Source organism: Spermophilus citellus (assembly GCF_964194105.1).
Source record: "Spermophilus citellus genome assembly, chromosome: 6".
Taxonomy (NCBI): Eukaryota; Metazoa; Chordata; class Mammalia; order Rodentia; family Sciuridae; genus Spermophilus; species Spermophilus citellus.
Window position 1 is genome coordinate 138633100 of NC_138187.1, and position 20227 is coordinate 138653326.

The 20227-nt window shown below is 34.8% G+C and overlaps 1 protein-coding gene across 2 annotated transcripts in view; it reads right to left on the bottom strand.

The window, feature by feature from the left end:
* Positions 1 to 14779, bottom strand: part of CRB1 (crumbs cell polarity complex component 1) — a gene marked incomplete at both ends in the record, with an annotated part of 205497 nt that extends 190718 nt beyond the window's left edge. For both annotated transcript variants that reach the window (XM_081299753.1, XM_081299752.1), the window contains one exon: positions 14710 to 14779. In XM_081299753.1, coding sequence (XP_081155879.1) covers positions 14710 to 14779 — 70 coding nt within the window. The remainder of the gene's footprint in view (positions 1 to 14709) is intronic.
* Between the last annotated feature and the right edge of the window lie 5448 nt (positions 14780 to 20227).

Here is a 20227-nt window from a genome sequence, read left to right on the forward strand (position 1 = left end):
GGACTTCATGAGACAGAATCTGTAAGGAAGCTGAGAGTCTAGACTTCAGGAAATAGTGAAAGATACTGAGAACATAAAAATGGAGAAAGAGCATTTCTAAAACATATTCTGTGAATTATATTCTGGATTTTTGTGTGTTTCTTAAATGACCTTAGAAAATATTTTAATTGCCTTACTTTGCTCTTGATTATTGGATTGCGTTTATTTCTTTAAAAGCAACTCTGGATACTGAAACATAAAACAACACAATTTGTTTCAAATATTTTTCTTAGTATACATATGCTCTGTTAGTCAGGTTTCTGCTGCTATTTAAAAAAAAATACCTGCAAGAATCAACTTAGAGGGAATAAAGGTTTATTTTGGCTCATGGTTTCAGAGAATTCCCTCCCTAGTTGCTTTGGACCTGTGGTAGGATGACACATCATGGCAGGAAATGTGTGGTGGAAGAGGCCTATTCACCTCAAGAAGATAGGATCCCCTTCAAGGACATGCCCGCAATGACCTAACGTCCACCAACTTGTCCCCCTTTTAAAGGTCCCAACACTTCCCAATAGCCTCAAGGCTGGGGGAACAAGCCATTAACATATGGACTTTTGAGGGGAAAGACTAGTCAGCATCTCATTGGAGGGTTCTTGTGCTCAGAGGAATTCAAGCCACCCTAAAGAGCCACTCTAAATCTTAATATCTCAAATAATTAAATAATAAAACACAATCACTCAGAAATATATTTACAAAAGCAAAGCCCCTGATAGATCTAGTCCACAGGGGTTCTTGAACTAGACAAAGACAAAGGCAGGGATAAGGGTTCAAGGGTGGAGTCTTACTTTGTGATGTCTTGGTAGGTCATACCCAACTCAGGTGCTGTGTGGGATCACAGGCAGAGTGAGGGGAAAAGCACATTTGTGTCCCATAGCCCAGTGAGCAACGCCAGACCAGTCCTGTCATAAGCTCAAATGCACATAGCTCACACACACAGCCCATGGATGGCTTACGACAATGAACCTTTGAAGGACACTTATCCAAACCATCCCATATGCAAATATAATTGATATCCTCAAGATTATTTGTATTTAGTCACTATTACACATAATGTTATGGCTGCCTTTACTTGATAATCTTTGGACTCATTTTCAACTATTTGTCTTGGAGGTCAGTGGGTATTATAACACTCATATTTAAGCCTTTTGATCTATAAGATTACTGTAAGATTATGTCATAGTACTTCTCTAGTTTTTTTTTGTGTAGCCTGTTCCAATCCTAATAATATTATATAGGATGGGCTTAGTGAAAGTTTCCAAAAAAGTGAGGACTCAATTCTCTATCTCCTAATTGGGTTTCTTCTTTAAACTTTAGAGGAAGTATCTCCAACTGCCTGCTGAACATCTTTTCCTGAATGTCCTATTGATATTTCAAAATAATCTGTTTCAATTTATAAGGATTCATCCTACATTTTTTACATTACTTTAAATAATGCCATACCATTGTTTAAGATGCATAAACTAAAAACCTGGAAATTATCCTTCACTATATTCCCTTTCCTTCTCATCCATTTCTCATCAAACACTAAGTTGATTTCCAATCTAAGTTCACTCCTATACCTTCCTCCTCACTGAGAATACATTGTTTGAGGTTCCCATTATTTTCTACTAGGTCTCTCTACCAATAGCCTTGCCCCTCTTTAATCCATCTTCAGTATGACCAAGTTTGAGCATGTCAGTGTTTTTATTTAAAGGTCCATCCACGACGACTTTTCCTTCCCTGTAGTGGCATTTCCCAATATACGTACAGAGAGCAAATTAAAACATGTCAGGGCCACAGGAGCCACCAAGTGGTCACCTCTGGTTGTCAATAGAACTGACTGCATGAGCAAGTACGGTGTGCATATGTTATCCTTTCATGGTCATGATGTGAAAAGATTCAGGAAATGACTAGAAGATTATTATAACTCATTAGAGTTTTTAAAGCCATTCTTGTATGGATGCTGCCCTTACCACCTCATCTTACATTACCCCTCACTATTACATTTCTAAGTGGGTTCCAAATGCACTATGTTCGCCCCTGTTATTCTCCTCTTCTTCCCTCATAACATTCTTGGCCATGCTTTGATAATTAATACTCCATCAACTCTTAACATATGAATTAATATCTCTTAAGATCTGTTCTGTAAGTGATATTAATCAAAATCATGAGATTTGTTGTTTAAAAAATTGAGGCTGGGCATGGTAGCTCATGCCTGTAATCCCAGCAGCTTAGGAGGCTGAGGCAAGATGACCGCAAGTTCAAAGTCAGCTGCAGCAATAGCAAAGCACTAAGCAATTCAGTGAGACCCTGTATCTAAATAAAATAAAAAATAGGATTGGGGATGTGGCTCAGTGGTTGAGTGCCCCTAAATTTAATCCCCAGTACCTCCCCCCACAAAATGATTCCCAGGTCCCACCCAAGAGCAATTAAATAATAAAATGATTATCCAATCTGGAGTTGGAGCCTAGAAATCCATCATTTAAATTTATGTGTTTATGTTACACATTAAATTTTGCAAATCATTAACAAAACATATTTTTGTAACAATGTGTAACCAAAGCCATTTCAGTTTGCATGATTACCTATTAGGGTAAAGAGTGCCTTAGAGAGGCTAGAGTTGTGGCTCAGTGGTAGAGTCTGGCATGTGTGAGGCCCTGGGTTTGATCCTCAGCACTGCATATAAATAAATAAATGAATAAACAAAATATCCATTGACAACTAAAAAAAATATTTTAAAAAAAGTGCCTTGGAGCAATGTGCTTATTAGCATGTATGTTTGTTATGCTATCTGGAATTTTAAAAGCCAGTGTATCCCTAAAGCTTTTGGGTCTTTGAAATTCTATCATCAACAATCAAAAATTTCCTTTGAGGGTATACAGTATGTTGATACTTGAAAGCACACCTCTAGCTCATGGAGCTGGTGATGGAATACATGATAAATAATCTTTAATGCCTTTCTTATAGTTTGATTAATAGAACTTTATTTATGGGTGGAACCTATTTTCAAACTTGATCATCTTCCCATTACATCTCTCTCTCTTATGTTTTTCTGACTTAATATTTTAATTATAAACATAAGCACCAATTATATTTACATTAATGCTTCACTTTACAAAACAAAAATTTGGTATATAGGCTGGAGATATAGCTCAGTTGGTACAATCTCCAGCATCACCAAAAAAAGAAAGAAAGAAAGAAAAATTGGTATAGAACTCTCATGCTATATCTATTAAAAGTCTATTTAATTAAATGAGACCAATGTTCGAAATAATCTGATTTATCAAGGTTTAGAAGGGTTTTATGAATTCTGAAATTAGTCATTCAAAATCCTGATTGTATAATATGACTGTGTAAAAATTACCCATTTTGAACAAAAAGTATAGGTAATCAACAATTTGTTGGTTTGTTCTCTTGAAACCTTACATTCCTCTGCAAAATGGAAAGAGTACTATCTTCATTATAAGCTGATAAATTGTGTAAAACCACTCAGTGTAATGTTTAACCCACAATGTTGCCCATAGAGAAGGGGATAACAGCATTTGGTTATATCTCACAGCCAAAGGAAGCATGAAATCTTAAAAAAATCAAATGAATAAAGTATCTCCAAACACAAGGAACAGGAGAATAAAAGGACAGGTGGAAGTAGATTACACTCACTGTTGCTATAGAGTCCCTCAGAATGGACCCAATTGCACCCCTTCTTGATCTTCCAACCTAGGGATACATCAAGTTCATGCAAGCATAATCTTAGATCTACAGCTATTCTGAAGTTCAAGCAGTTCCAATAGCTCATCTGCTACCTTCAGTAACTGAGCAAATAAATTACAGAACACATACATTGCCTTTTTTCAATTTATATATATATGGGTTGTTTAAAAAAGGGCTAAAAAATGGAAGAAATTACCTATTATGAAGTTAATGAAAAGAATAGAATCTCTCTTTATTTCTATCATCATTAATTTTGTAGAGAAATCAATCATATAATTATTTTATAATTACTTCAACAGAACATGGAGAAAAACAATCAGTACCACAATGAGCAGGATAAAGAGGCTTCTCTTAAGGTTCTTAGTCCATAAAATGTTTAAACAGCTTCTCAGAGTGTTTGATGAAATTTCCAGGTACTGATATCTAAAATATAAAATTGTGCATTTTGACTTCTGCTTCCTCATCCAGTCTCTGGTAGAGGTATAAATCATAAGTGAAACTAGGTTGGAGAGAAGTAAGAATTTCTAATCTACAAACTGTATTTGCTAATTCCCCAAATCTGAGTTGACCTTCACCTCGAAGAATAACTGACTGTATTGGGGCTAATGGTTTCAAAGCACAGTAGATTATATTTCCTTTCACAAAGCATCTCTTCCTGTCATCAAACTAGTTTTATGTTTTGCAATAAAATTTCTACCTCTATATCTGAAAAGAATAAATGTGATTTGTCTCATAGATAACAATGTGTGAAGAGTTTCACACATACATCCTCCCCACTAGAGTGGAGAATGTGATTTTAAATAGTACCTTTCCTTTAAATAGTCCCACACATTACTGCTTAATAAATATTTGCTGAAATAAAATCTTTGTCAATGTCTTTCAAATTTCTGATGTGTACCTTTATTTATTTGTTTGTTTGTTTATTTCTGGTGCCCGGGATTTATTTATTTATTTATTTGATGCTAGGAATTAAACCCAAAAGTGCTTTAACACTGAGCTATTTGCCCAGGTATATCTATTTATTTACTTAGAGACAGCATCTTGCTAAATTGCTGATGCTGGCCTTGAATTTGTGATCCTCCTGCCTTAGCCGCCTGAGTCACTGGGATTATAGATGTGTGCCACCACACCCAGCTCTAATATACATATTTAATGCTTCTTTAAATGAACTTGCTTAGAAACTGACCCTTAAAAGTTTGAAATAAGAGGAAGATGGAGTAAACAATATTATTTGTTCCAAATATTTCCTACCTTACTTCATCCCTAGTCCAGTGACATCAGGCTGAGCCACATGACCTGTTTTGGTTAATGAAGTGTAAGGCAAAGTGACCCAAACCACAGCTGAGCTAAAGACTTCAGAGCCATAAAACTCTTCTACTGTTCTTCTCTTTTCTTCAGCCATAAACACAACATTCTCTAAAACCGGATAGTCCCATCATCTGTCCCACAATGAATGTCTTAGTCTGTTCTAGCTGCTGAAGTAAGCGATCACAGGCTGTGAGGCTTATAAACAAGATAAATTTCTTTTTCACAGTTCTGGAGGTTGGGAATTCCTAAACCAATAGTGGAGGCAGAATTTGTATTTGGTGCCTGAAGAAGACCCACTTCCTACCAGCCATACGTCTTCTTGCTGTGTCTTCACATGGTGAAAGGGGCAAGGAATCTCTTGGAGGCCCCTTTTATAAGCCTATTAATTCCATTCGCAAGGGACTTACCTTCAAGACCTAATCGCCTGCAAAGTCTCCACCTCATAATATCATTATACAAGGAATTAGGATTTCAACATATGAATTTGGGGGAGAAGGACACAAACAATCTATAGAAATGATGATGACAAATAAGGTGGTATTATAGCCAACCTGTACCCAGTATGTGATGAAAAGAAGACATAAACCTTGTTTTAACATGAGAAGTTGCAGAAATTTGCTTTTTGTACTGAGACCTAGTGAAAGCTGTTCATCAGTGTGTATAATTAACTGTTTTGAATAATTATGAAATCATAAAATGTAGACCTTAAAGGAAACTTTGTAATTATATAATCTAACCCCTTCATTTTATGAATGACCTAGAGAGTTAAAAGGATCCATTTATGGATGCACAACTAATGGGGGGACAGAGCCAAAATTTGAATTTACTGACCCTCCTTATTCAAAAATGGATGCTAGATATAAATATTTGTTCTTCAAATGGACAACAGGTAACTAAAATTATTTAAACATATATGAAATCATACAGATGCATTATTTGTATGAAAACATGATTGCTATAACCCATGGTTCATTTTTGCAGTGGTGATGCTTGATTTGCTAAGAGCTAATTTCATTTTCTGTCTTTGAAAGCTGCCAATTTGAGACCATCTGACCAGACGTGATTACTTGTATAGAGCTGGTCTCTGGGCAAAGCAAACTGAACTGTGCTGAGATTAAACTATAAACAGCCTCATTAGCCCCTAGTTCTCACTAATTTTCCTAAAGTATACTTATTTAAAAGTTTCAAAGAATTTTGGATTTAGAGAAAAGAATCATCCATCTGGGAATTATCAGGACAATAATGTGGAGAACTAAAAAGATTATACAACAAGGTTAATCCAGGTTACATATCAGCCATCCCTGCCACTGCAGAATTTAGTTGTAAGAGAGGGATACCAGTTGAAATTTTTGACATTTTTAATTTGGAGAAGTACAAAGATGGAATAGATACTTGGTTATCTAGGAGTCATTTTTTCTTCCTAAAAAACTTCCTCAAAGTCCTGATTCGTAGTGTTTGTGATCACTTCCACTATGGCTGATTTTAAACTGACAAAACTTCAATAACTAACTTGCAAAATTCCTGAGTTTATCTTCTAGCTTTTGTGAGCTGATGTGAGACTTAGAATCTAACCAACCTATGTTTAAGTCTCCATTATATTACCTTATAGCTAGGTTTTGAGTATATCCCTTAAGCTATCTATTGCCTCAGGTGTCTTAATGGGCTTTTTAGTAGCTACTGTGAAGGATTATAGAAAGTATTACAGAACTGATAGCAAAACCACTGAAACCTCCCTAGTTATACTATTTCTCTCAAACCATTCTGGTTTTGTTAGACACCTTGCAGTATTTCATACACTATAGGCATACTCCTGCCTCAGGGCCTTGGCTCTTGCTATTGTTGCTGACAAAATATTATTCACTGAGATACTCCTATGGCTTACACGATTTCTGTCTCATCCTTTGTTTTTCTCCACAACACCTATCACTGGCTCACAATTACATATTTTACTTATTTACTTGGATATTGTCTAAACAACTAAAATGTAAATTTCACTATATCAGAGATTGAGATCTTTTGTTCAATACTTTTCACAGCCTAGAACAATGTCAGACATGTAAACTTATAGCCCAATAAATACTTGTTGAATGTCAGTAGATGAAGAGATGATTGAATAAACAGTAAGCTTTGGTTAATTAATTGTACTAACTTGAGGCTAAAGACAATGAAACAGGCCCCCGTTTTCCCTCTAGAACCAATAAAATTTCTACTCCAGTCAAACCTTCAGCCCTAAATAGCCATGTTCATTCCTACCACTATGTCTTTTCTCATGTTGTGCCCCACATGGTTGTTAAATTAAATACCTGCCTTGAGTTTTCTTTTAATGGGACTTTTCTGAGGAAAAAAAAAAAACTAGGAAATAGGAGACAATCCACTTAACACATTGTTGTGAAACTTTAGATAAGTCACTACTTTTGATTAAATAAGGAAGGAAACTTCAGAAGATTGTAAAGGCCACTGGCAGTAGCAACATAGGGTCTGCTACTAAATGCCTGAGCACCACCTTCTTCACTGGCACGGCAAAAATATAAAAGAAAAATAAAATATAATATTATATTAATAAACACAACATAGAATAGGTAATTTAGAATCGGTACTTTGAATGAGAGATATGATAATCTAGTTCTCCACGTAAGGGTGGTACAATTTGGGAGAAAAAGTATGTTTAAGTATTGGACACTCATTTATGGAATTGAGTTAAGCTTCTTGTCCCATGAAAATAGGAAAATACATTAATACACAATTCTAGTGCCACTGTATATGAGTCAGACTCTCAATGAATTTCATAGGGCAAATTCATGTCAAAAATTTCTATGCACTTAATGAAAACTAGAAGGTCAAACTTAGATGAGGTTGGCACAGTATAAAGAAGGGGGTTACAGATGTGTGAATAGGATTTTGTTTGTAAATAGGGTTTTTGTAGATACAACCAGGTTAGGACGAAATCATTAGAGTGTACCCTAATCTAACAGAATGCTCTCCTGATAAAAAGAGGAGAAGAGACAGAGGGAAGACCAGGCAGGGACAGAGAAAGAAATTGGTGTGATGAGCTGCAAGCCACAGAGACCAAGGACTGAAGGTCACTGCCAGAGCTTGTGGGAGATGAGTTAGGGTCCAACTAGAGACTCAGAGGAAGCAAGCTAAACTACCAAGATGATTTCAGACTTCTAGTCTCCACAACTATGAGAGAAAAAACTTCACTTGTTTTAGGCCACTGAGTTGGTGATATGTTGTTACAGCAGCCCTTGAATCTAGCTACCCCAAAACTGAAAGCAACCAAGATGTCTCCAAATCAGTGAGCGGATAAACAAAGTGTGGTGCGTCTCCGCAACGGATCAGTGATTAAAAAAAAAAAAAAAAAGGAATGAGCTATCAAGTCAGAAACTGACATGAAAGAGACTTATCTGAAAAGGCTACATATTGTATGTTTCCAAAATGACATCTGTTAAAGAAAACCTTTGAAGATGATAGTGGCTGTCCATGGGTTGGGAACAGGGAAAGAGAGACAAATAGATAAAACAAACAGTAAAAATTCTATTACTTTTAGAGTAGTAAAATTATTCTTCATAATATTATGATAGGCCATTTGTCCATTTGTCAAAAATCTATAGATATTTACAGCACAAAGAGTGAGGCTTATTTTATGCAAATTTAAGAAATCATTTAGGTGGTCATGGGAATTCCAGGAGAGAACGCAGGCTTTGACACAGTAATCTCACTGTATTACCCATGTATGAAAAAAAATCACAGAAGGGGTTGAGGGGAAAGGTGTTGACCTAAGTAGATCTGGAGTCTGTAAATCTAAAGACAAAAGGAAATGGGCATAGTAGAGACCACTAATTGATGTTATAGTTTTGCAAAGGAGCATGGGTTAAGGATGCAATATTGCTATATGGATATGTGTGTGTGTATTGATTATATATATATACATTGATTTCAAACAAGTAAATGGACAGAGGATGGCAGAACCAGGTTTCTCACTGTCAGAGTGGGAATTTGCAGATTAGCAAGGGAGAAGGCACAAATGCTTCATGTAGTAATGGAATAGAAGCATCAGTATAAACTTAGGTTTAGCTTAATGCAGGTACAGATTTACATATAGACATATTTACATAAATGTGTAGCTACAGAAACTAGTATACACACATGTATTTCTATCCTTTGTCAGCAAACATGGACTAAAAACAAGTAATGCCCCAGTAGCAATAAACATACCGCACGGATCTTGGTTCCTGTTATCATTCTGCAATTAAAGGAAACAGGGCTTCTTGCATTAATGGTGGCTTATGCTAGGAAAGAGGCAAGAAGTATAAAAGCTGATCTGGAATGTCTCATAGAGCCAGTGCTAAATTTACCCCACACTGAGGTCAGAGGAGAATACGAACCAAAGAAAATTAACTCCCAACAATTTAAATAACAAAAATTAATTAACATTGGATTACAACCTTGGAGTATAAAATAAATATCAATAAGCCTTTACTGATATAAATTAACACTTGAATAAATTAATAAATGGAATAGTGTTAAATCCCTCATGCAAAGAATTCCAAATAATTTGGGTAGGTACTCTGCCCTCCAGGAGGGGGAGGATAACTCCTGATGTGGGCTACACATGGTGATTTCCTTCATAAGAGCACAGTATGAAAAGGGGAAAAAAACCAATGGTTTTTACAGTAGAGAAACACTACCTCCAAGGTGGTTAAGGTCACATCAGCAGGAACATATCATGTTGATTATATGTATCACTGGTACAACGTAACAACAATGACACTGTGATCATTGTCCCAATAGCCCATAACTTCAGTCTCATGATAATAACACGATATTAATTTCAATAATGGGGAAAACTATAAAATATCTGGCCAGTACTCCTCAAAACTGCCATATCGTCAACATCAAGGAAAACTTGAGAAACTGTCACAGTCAAGAGAAGTCTATTGTATATAACAACCAATAGCAAAGTGGTATTCTGAATGGGATACTGGAGCAGGGAAATAGCATTTGGTAAAAGCTAAGGAAGTATGAGCAAACTATGGATTTTAGTTAATAATAATATTTAATATTGGCTCCTTTGTCATAACAAATCTACCACACTAATGTAAGATGTCAATAGTAGGGGAATAAGGGATCCCTCACTACTACCCTCTTAACTTTTATATAACTCTAGGACTATTCTAAAGGTATTGAAAAAAGTAAATGATGCAAAAGTTTAAAAAATACTTTAAAATGTTGTTAGGATGGAAGATTCTTACAAAAAATGCTATAAAAATTTCATCATTAATTGATTTATTAAATAACTCTTCCTTAAGTAACTTGGTTTATGTCTTAACAAGACACTCATGGTTCTCACAGCCATGTCCTGTGCTCTCACAGGTAAGCATAAATAAATTAATACGAAAACAATGTTTCTGAATTTTGATACATACCATAGAAGAAAACTTCAAAGTGCAGTCTAAGTATAGACAGTGATACTTGGTGTGGATAGAGAATGATGGAAAAAGGAAAAAGAAACCCTCTCATTTTCATTTGTTGAAAGAATAAAAGTGGGTTCCTTGGAGATTTCCTAACAAATGAGCAATGAAATTTAAAATAGAACTAGAAGCTCCAACTTTTCTTGTACATTTAAATTTCAAAAATTGCTATAATATGACCATGAATTTATGGTAATTTTTGAAAATCACTAAAGATGAAAGAAGTTTGCAATTCTCCAGAAAAATCTGGTTTGCCTAAGATAAGTATATAAAAAGATAAACTAAAATTAATTCCTGCTGTGTGATTCAGGAAACAAGAAGTAGAGACTATTTTACTGTAAGCTGATAATTATTTTTACTTATGAAGAAGCAAAGATACATTTTTCCAGCACTAATAATTATGTAGGCACTTTATAACCTGTCGAAGTATGAATATTAACTTGCATAGTGAATAGAAAAGTTTGAAATTTTCCTATTACTCCCTGATGAATAACATCTACCATTTCTGATATATTGAAGAAATTCAATTATTTCTGGATAATGGCATTAAGATTAGATAAATAAGCCATAGTTTATCTTTAAAGATCCTGTTTGTTTTTTAAAGGCAAGTGTTCTATTCAAATTGAATTACTTAGTAATTTCCAATGGATTTTAGAAGATTATCCAAATTCTTTGAAGTCATTCACATAACTCTAATAATAGTTTTGTCAAACCACATTTCATTTACCTGCCATGATCATGCTTTGAATATAAATGAAAATAATTACTGTTAAATTAGTCTAGATGTGGCAATTACATTGAAAATATTCAATTTATCCCCCAATTTGTAATAGACTAATGAAAGGTAGCTATAAATTACTTTTCTAATTTATGGTTGCTTAAATATGGTAGTTTTCTTTTAAACCTGTCACAACAGATTCATATCAAGATTCCAAACAGAGTTGATTATGAAGTGCTCTCATTGTTTTTTTAACAGTCCCAAAATAACGGGTCAGAGGAGTCTCACACTAATAAAAATCTATCTTAACATATCAAAAGCAAAAAATAATAGCTCCACTTTAATTATTAAAATTCAACTGATTCCATGCATTAGAACCAATTTTGCAAAAATGTTCTACACACGTAAGAACAATCAGGAAGAGAGTTAGAAGCAAATTTTTTACAACTCCAAGAAAGAGGATTGTCTATGTGCTCAGGAATAATAAATGAATGCCACTTGGTGAATTTAGCTCTAATACTCCTTGAGTTTCATGCTCTTACCTGGATATTAAGTCTGTAAGGCACTGCACAAACCACATAAACTCCATCCACCTGATAGAAGAACAAGGCACAACTTAAAAATAAATGCTCTTTAAAGCTACAGATGACTTCTCTTAAATTTAAGGGAATTTCTTTCTTTCTTTCCTCCTCCTCCTCCTTTTTTTTTTTTTTTAGAATTTCAGATCTTGTAATTTCCTGTAAAGTTACAAAATGAAAAGATTTTTGGATTTTTTTAAATGAAGGACAGGAAAGAAAGTTTAAATGTAATAGAATTGGACTCTCTTCAAGGTGCAAAAGAAAAAGCTATTATTAATTTCTACTAATAGGACATTCACTGATATTTCCTGTGTGCTTATGATGTTATGACCAGAGTGCTAAAGCCCTTATGCACTATCACTGCATGTAAGTGTGTGTTAGCACAGTACATTTTGAGTAGAAAGGTGATATCATCAGACCTTGCCAGAAAATAGATGAATACAGCAAAACTCTGTTTTAAAATTGAACAAAATGAAGCTTTAGATTAACTTGGTTAAACTAATAGAAGATTATATTGGAAAATAAATCAAAAAATTTCTCCAGAGCCAGGCCTGTAGGCTCAAATCCCAGTTCCACCATTCACTAGTAGTATGGCCCTGGGCAAGTTAATAAACCTCTATGTGCCTCAGTTTCCTCAGCTATAAAATGTAATTAATGGTAAATTCTACTTGAGATGGTGGTTAAGCGTATAGGTTGAAATAACACTCAAAATTTTCATATCTATTATTTTTCTCTTAAATAATCACTTTGAAAGAGAGATATGTTTAAGATGAACCGTTCTGGTGATTCCTTGCATCATAAGGTAGTGAGCTATCAGTTTATTTACATAATTTATTGTATTTATTTATTCTATAATTCAATAAATATTGTATTGTTATATTTATTGTATAATTCAGACCTTCTAACCACTACATTTGAAACAGAGAGAATGTTAAAATTATAGGCTCCAAGAATCCACTGTAGACACACAAAATACCTGTGGCTGAACTTGAGAGGTTGCATCCCAGCTCCCTGATGAGTGCCAAAGTCTGAGATAACCTGGTATAGTGATTTGAGTCCTGGTTTTCAATTCAGTAAAATGCAGATGATTATAGTCATATCTATCCTATAGAGTTGTTGTGCTAATTGAATGAAATATAAAATTTCTAATGTAATGTTGGCCATTTTTACAATTAGATGTTAATTTATTTACTTGGTAGGAATATAAGGTCTATGTTGAGTAGCATGTCATAGCATGAATAAGAAAACTGGAACCAGGTTTCTGAAAGTTTTAAAGTCAGGTTTTAAAAAACAGCAGATTTATAAAAGCTAAACCAAGTGTTTTGACTAGAAAGGCAGTATCATCATACCTTGCCAGAAAATAGATTAATACAGTAAAACTCTGACTTTAAAAATTGAACGAAAGAAGCTTCAGATTAACTTTGCTAAACTCACATAAGGTTATATTGGAAAATAAATCAAGGAATTACAAAAATCTTTATTTAGAATCCATCAATAAAATAACTACTGTCCACTCAAAAAAAAAAAAAAAGAAAATGGAAATGATGTGTACATAATTATCTGTTCTTAGTTATGCCGCCAAAAACAATTTATGCTTTAAAGGTACATATTCAGCTCCCTAAAAGCAAACTGCAGCAGATTCTAGGAATTTTAATATATATTGCTTTGAAATGACAATGTTCTCTGCTTCTTAAATGTCATAATATTATTTCATCTTACATTTTATGTGTCTTTTCTTTTTCTACCCTTTCACCTCCCACTTTTCTACCCTTTCATCTCCACATACCTCATCTTCCCAACTTTCTACTGCATGGGGCACACTTCAAATTTCAGGGAGGGTGATTAACTGTTTAAATAACAACTCTTTAACGAATACACATCCTAACACATCCCTGCATGGGTGTATGCCTGGGTTACAATTGGGTATTTTACTATTCGTGTTTAAAGTTGGGACTTGTTTTTCTGTACTTGTCTTCAGCTACCTAGCTATAGCATCTACTTCTGTCTTTCCCAGTCTCTGATATATGTTCAGCTGTTAACTGTACAAGTAACAATCTCACTGGTGTGTCCACAGAACGTGACCCAGATTACACAGCACTGTGCATTAATGCCAAGTCGTCTTGTTCAACAGCAGCTGCTCTATGCGTCTCCTTATTGATATTCAGATTCAACAGACACAAATCACACGGGCCCTTTGACAAGCACACACTCTTCTTGCCTTCATTTTAAACGTGTTCAATAGCTACTCCCCTTCATAAGCACACAGCTGAGGCCATTTGGTCTCCTCTGGTTTTTCATACTGCCATGCATTTGACAAGGTTATCCCAGAAACATTGTTCTTGTTTCTATTTGGTAAAGTTTTTGGAAAATAATATCTTCATTTATAAAATAGAAGCACATAACAATAGATGCCCATTTCTCTGGCAAAGAGACATTTTGAACCATTATCCTCTGGGAAACATCGAGACCATCCCTTTGATTATAAGAGCAAATGTTGGAATACAGAGTTTCTTTAAAAGTGAGAATGTGGGAATAAAATGCAACATAACTTATAAGTAACTTTCTTAAAGGATATCAATTATAAACTACCAATCTATTTTGTAAAACTGTAAACACAACAAAATATCTTCTTTAATTTAATTTAATTCTCCTGATCATGGCTAAAGGGTTATAAAAACATTTTCTGAATCTACTGGAAATCACAAAATTGACTCTTCACATTGACTGATATTACTGATTTATTCAAAACAGGACACTTGCTGACACCAAGAAGAAATAAATATTTCCTTTTCTGCACTGTATTTTGTAGAACAACACAACACTATGAACTATTTTCAAGAAATATAATAAACTAGGAAGAAGTCAGAAAAAGTGGAAAAAAGTTCAATAAATGGGAATAGCTTACTCTTTATGTAGATGAACAGTGAGAAACTGAGGTAGAAGATGAGAAGGTGGTTAGTTTTCTTAAGCGCCATGGTCTTATTTAGAGAACATTCTCTGACGCCTTGCTGGTGTTCTGGTCCCAATCCAGCTCCTGACCCTTGTCTGGCTCAGAAAGGAGCAAGTGCCCCAGAGATCCTGGGTGCCATCTCCGTCCCACCCCTCTTACACAGCTCCTTTGCAGACTTAGATTCAAAAGGCAGTTGTGCTTCTTAGCATCTCACTTACACAGGAGGAAGGGGTAATTTTTGAAACCTGGAGCAGAATTTTTTTCAGGCTGGACTGGATTCATTTCCCCCTCAGGCCTTTTCTACCAGTTTTCTTCTGTTAATGCTGCCTTCTCAAAAGGGCCTCTATTAAAAGATTAGTCTCTTCATCCTTAATAAGGGAGATAATTTCTGATGACAGTCCTGGCACATAATTGTTATGATTTGGCAACTTTTAAAGCAACTCCCTATACTCCCATATATTTATGTTCATCTTCAAAACACAATTCATGTACAAGTAAATTTTTCTGTTCTTAAACCCTTCTCTTACAATTCAGTCAGACTTCTGTTTTTGATAAGGTAGGACAAGATAGAAGAAAAATTAAGCTGTCATAAAATGGATAGAGCTCTGAGTAGTTTTTCTCCATAAACCCAATGCCCGTTTTTTACTCTTCTCATGAATTATATCATCTGGAACTTCTTGATTCTTTTTTTTTTTTACTATAAATCAGAGCAAATATTTTATTCTTTGAAATACCTTTAGCTCATTCTTTCCTTCATATTCCATCGTTCAAGTCCTCAAAATCGTGTTATTCTTGGATACTTCATGAAAATGAGTGTTTGTAAGAATCAGAATGCCTTATTCTCTGATGGGGGGTTAGTGCTGGCACATGGCCTTTTCATATTAATAAACGGATCTGGGCTGGGGTTGTGGCTCAGCGGTAGAGCATGCGCCTAGCTTGTGCAAGGTCCTGGGTTCAAACCTCAGCACCACATATAAGTATATAAATAAAATAAAGGTATTGTGTCCAACAACAACTAAAAAATAAAGATTTTTAAAAAACTGATCAGGTGGCTTAAAACACAATTTGTATGTCTGATTTTGTATAAATATCTATAGTTCTGCTGGATGTTTAACTATTTAACATTTATTTTGAAGTCTTCATATTTTTGTCCCATGTATCTAGATGAAGCATAATATTTTGATAGCCAGCATATTTTTTCAGCAATCATATTCTCCGCACTACTTCCTAAGGATTTTACTTTCTAAAGGAGGATATGCCCTTTAAAATTATTCATTTTAGCTCATTGTGATGACACACACCTATAGGCTGAGGTGGGAGGGTCACTTGAGCCCACGACTTTGAGAAAAGCCAGGGCAACATAATGAGACTCATCTATAAAACAAAGCAAAATAAAATATAAATAAGTAAAAAATTTCATTTTACAGAATTGAGAACAAGTATTATTTTTGAAGATTTTCCTTCTTATCATGCAAATCATTTAATTTGGAAAATTTGACTCAAAATAATTTCAGATTACAGAAATAATATGTGTGTGTGTGTGTGTGTGTGTGTGTGTGTGTGTGTGAGAGAGAGAGAGAGAGAGAGAGAGAGAGATTTGGAGATGGGACCTCACTATGTTGCCCAGAATGGGGCTCAAACTTGCAAACTCTCTATCCTCCCTCATCAGGCTCCCAAGTAGCTGGTATTATAAGCATGCACCACCATGCCAGGCTTTACAGAGATATTATTAATCCACTACTCTGTATTTTGCCAGATGGAGAATTGAGATGCAGAGTAATTATTCTGTGTTCTCAGAGTTATTTGCTGATGTGTTGGCAGTGTTAGTACAGTCTTCTCGTGGATTTCTGGAACATTATTTCTTCAATAAACCTAGTGTATTCCCTTTTCATCTTTATATTTGTGTATCCCTTCATGCCTTTTGCAAGAATCTCATTCTGGGAAGCTCACATACTAGACCAACTTGATCTTCTCTCTGTCTTAAAAAGACCTCCACCATTTAAATGGATAGAGTTTGAGAAAATAATGCTAAGTGAAGTTAGCCAATCCCCAAAAAATAATGCTGAATGTTTTCTCTGATATAAGGAGGCTGATTCATAGTGGGGTTAGGAGGGGGAGCATGGGAAGATTAGATAGGGCAAAGTGGTGGGAGGGGAAGGGAGTGGGCACGGGGGTAGGAAAGACGATAGAATGAGATGGACATCATTACCCCAAATGCATGTATGAACACATGAATGGTGTGAATATACTTTGTATACAACCAGAGATGTGAAAAAATTGTGCTCTATAAGTGTAATATGAATTGTAATGCATTCTGCTGTCATACATAACAAATTAGAATTAAAAAAAATAAAAAACATCTCCACCATAGAGCTGAAGTCAAAGGAATTGACAACATGTAAGGCTAATTGAATAGATTGGAGTGGAGATGAACAGTTTCAGGCATAGTATGTATGATAGTATAAAATAAGAGGTTGGAAAAACATGTTATACAGAGAGTGGTTGTAGGAATTATACATGTTGAGTTTGAATATAGAAGTTAGGTGATTGAAGCCTCATTGAAGCCATAAATGAGTGAAAAGCAACTAGGTGTAAGATTTGGAGCTAATCAAAAAATCCTTTATAAAAGATGTGAAATTTAAGCTGAATTTTCATGCCATAATCTGAGTGTTTATGTTCCCCCCAAAAGTCAAATGCAGAAACCTAATTCCCAATGTGCTCGTATTAAGAGGTGAAACTTTTTTGAAATTAAGTCATGAGGGCTCTATCCTCATGAATAAGATGAATGCCTTTATATGAGACACCTAAAGGGCCTTATTTGTCCTTATTGAGGACACCCAAAAGGCACCATCTCTGTGGAACCAGTTCTCATCAGATCCTTCATCTGCTGGTGTCTTGAACTTGGATTTCCCAGTCTCCAGAACTATTAAAAAAAATAACATTTTGTTGCTCGTAAATTACTTAGTCTAAGGCATTTTATTTCAGAAGACTAGACTCAAACACAGTACTACAAATAAATGGGTTGGGGTAGATTTGAATCTATTGCAGAAAAGGGCCATGTATCTAGGTATAGAGGCATAAAGCAGCTGAGAATCAAAGAACTACAAATAATCTAATACTGTAGAAGCATGGATGTTCAGAAGAGATGTTAAGTGGTAAGACCCAGAAAATCCAAAAAATCACAGTAGTTTAACTTTCAAGTAAAGAAAGTTGTAAGTACCAAATTTATATGATCAGATTTGTGTTTGGAAAGATAATTCTAATAGTAATGTGGCAAAGGCTGGAAGACACTGGATTAGAAGTACAGAAACCAGAAAAAAAAGTATTACTGTTGTCTACAAGAGAAATGATGGGGGCCTGATAAAACAGAGACAATGGGATGACCAAGAAAAAATGACAGTAAAATAGATAGGCTTAAAACACCTATACTGAGAGTAAGAGATCAATAAAGCCATAATTTTTTCCAGGTTCTGAATTTTGTCATTTGGGCTAATAGTAATGCCACTCAAGAAATGAAGACTATAGACACAGCCTTCTGTTTCTGTGCAGGACCCTGACTAAAACAGAACTAAATAGACCTTCTCTAACATCTGGAAGATGTCTTCCAGATCTTTTTTAAATATATGCTATTATATAGGAAGAAATACAATCGAAAAAAATTATGCTGTTCAAGGTAAAAAATACATACATTAAAAATTTCCCTCACAGGGTTGGAATTTCAATATATTTTTCTTCATTCTACTTGGAACACTCTGTTCACTGGGTATGCAAAAAGAAAAAGAAAAATAGCCAGACATGGTGGTGCACACCTGTAATCCCAAACTAGGGAGGCTAAAGTAGAAAGATTACAAATTTGAGGCCAGCCTGAGCAATTTAACAAGGCCCTCAGCAGCTTAATAAGACCCTGTCTCAAAATAAAAAAATAAAAAGGGTTGGGGACATAGCTCAGTGGTAAAGTACCTCTGAGTTCAATCCTCAGTACCAATAATAATAATAATAATAATAATAATAATAATAGAAAATAAATTTAGATATATTAAATTTTGAGAAGTATATTATACATATAAGTAGATATATCAATATAGCAGTCATGTCATACATGAGCCTAGACCTCTGGGTTAGAAATTCAAGTCTACATAATGATGGCATCTAAAGCTCTTTGGAGAGATGACAATACTTAGCCAGTAAGTGTATATTATTTTAAAAAATGAAAAAGGTGTTACAAAGACCAACCCCATGACTCACCCAGGTCTTGAGATTCAGAAGAATAAGACTAAGAAGAAACAACTAGAGAACAGAAGGGTAATCTAAGAACATGGGAGATCTCTCCATCTTCTAAGGTCTTCTTCAATGTCTGTAGTTTTCATTGTAGAGGCCTTTTCACCTCTTTCATCATATTGACTTCTAAATATTTTTTTCCAAGACTATTGTGAATGAGATAGTTTTCCTAACTTCTCTTTCAGTTGATTCATTACTGATGTACAGGAACACAATTGATTTATGGATGTTAATTTTATATCCTGCTACTTTGCTGAATTCATCTATGAGTTCTAGAAGTCTTTATTGGAGTTCTTTTGGTTTCCTAAATACAGATTCATGTCATTGGCAAATAAGGATAGTTTGAGTTCCTGTTTTCCTATTTGCATCCCTTTAATTTCTTCTGTATAAATGCTCTTGCTAGAGTATAAAGAACTATGTTGAATAGAAGTAGTTCCAGTTTTTAGAGGGAATGCTTTCAATTTTTCTTCATTTAGAATGATGTTGGCCTTGGGATTGACATATATAGCTGTTATAATGTTGAGATATGTTCCTACTATCCCTAGTTTTTATAGTGTTTTGAATATGAATGGATGCTGTGCTTTTCAAATGCTTTTTATGCATCTATTGAGTCCTTAGAAGGTAGAAAGATCTCCCATGTTCTTGAATAGGCAGAATTAATATTATCAAAATGGCTACCAAAAGTTCTATACATATTCAATGTAAGTTCTATGAAAATTCCAATAACATTCTCCATAGAAATAGAAAAGGCATTCATGAAATTCATTTGGAAAAATAAAAGGCACAAAAGAAGCAAAGCAATCCTCAGTGAGAAAAGTGAAGCAGGAGGGATCACAATAACAGACTTTGAATTATACTACAGACCTGTAGTAACAAAACCAGCATGGTATTGGCACAAAAGCAGACATAAAGACAAAATACAGTTATCTCATACTAGAAAAAGGTACCCTAAACATACATTGGGTAAAAGATAGCCTCTTCAACAAATAGTGCTAGGAAAACTCGAAATCCATATGTAGTAGAATGAATTTGAACCCTATCTCTCACTCTGCAAAATAACCAACTCAAAGTGGATCAAGGACCTAGGCATCATACCAGACACCCTGTGCCTACTAGAAGAAAAGTAGGTCCAACTCTCCATCATGTTAGCTTAGGAACTGAATTCCTCAACAAGACTCCTAAAGTGCAAGAATTA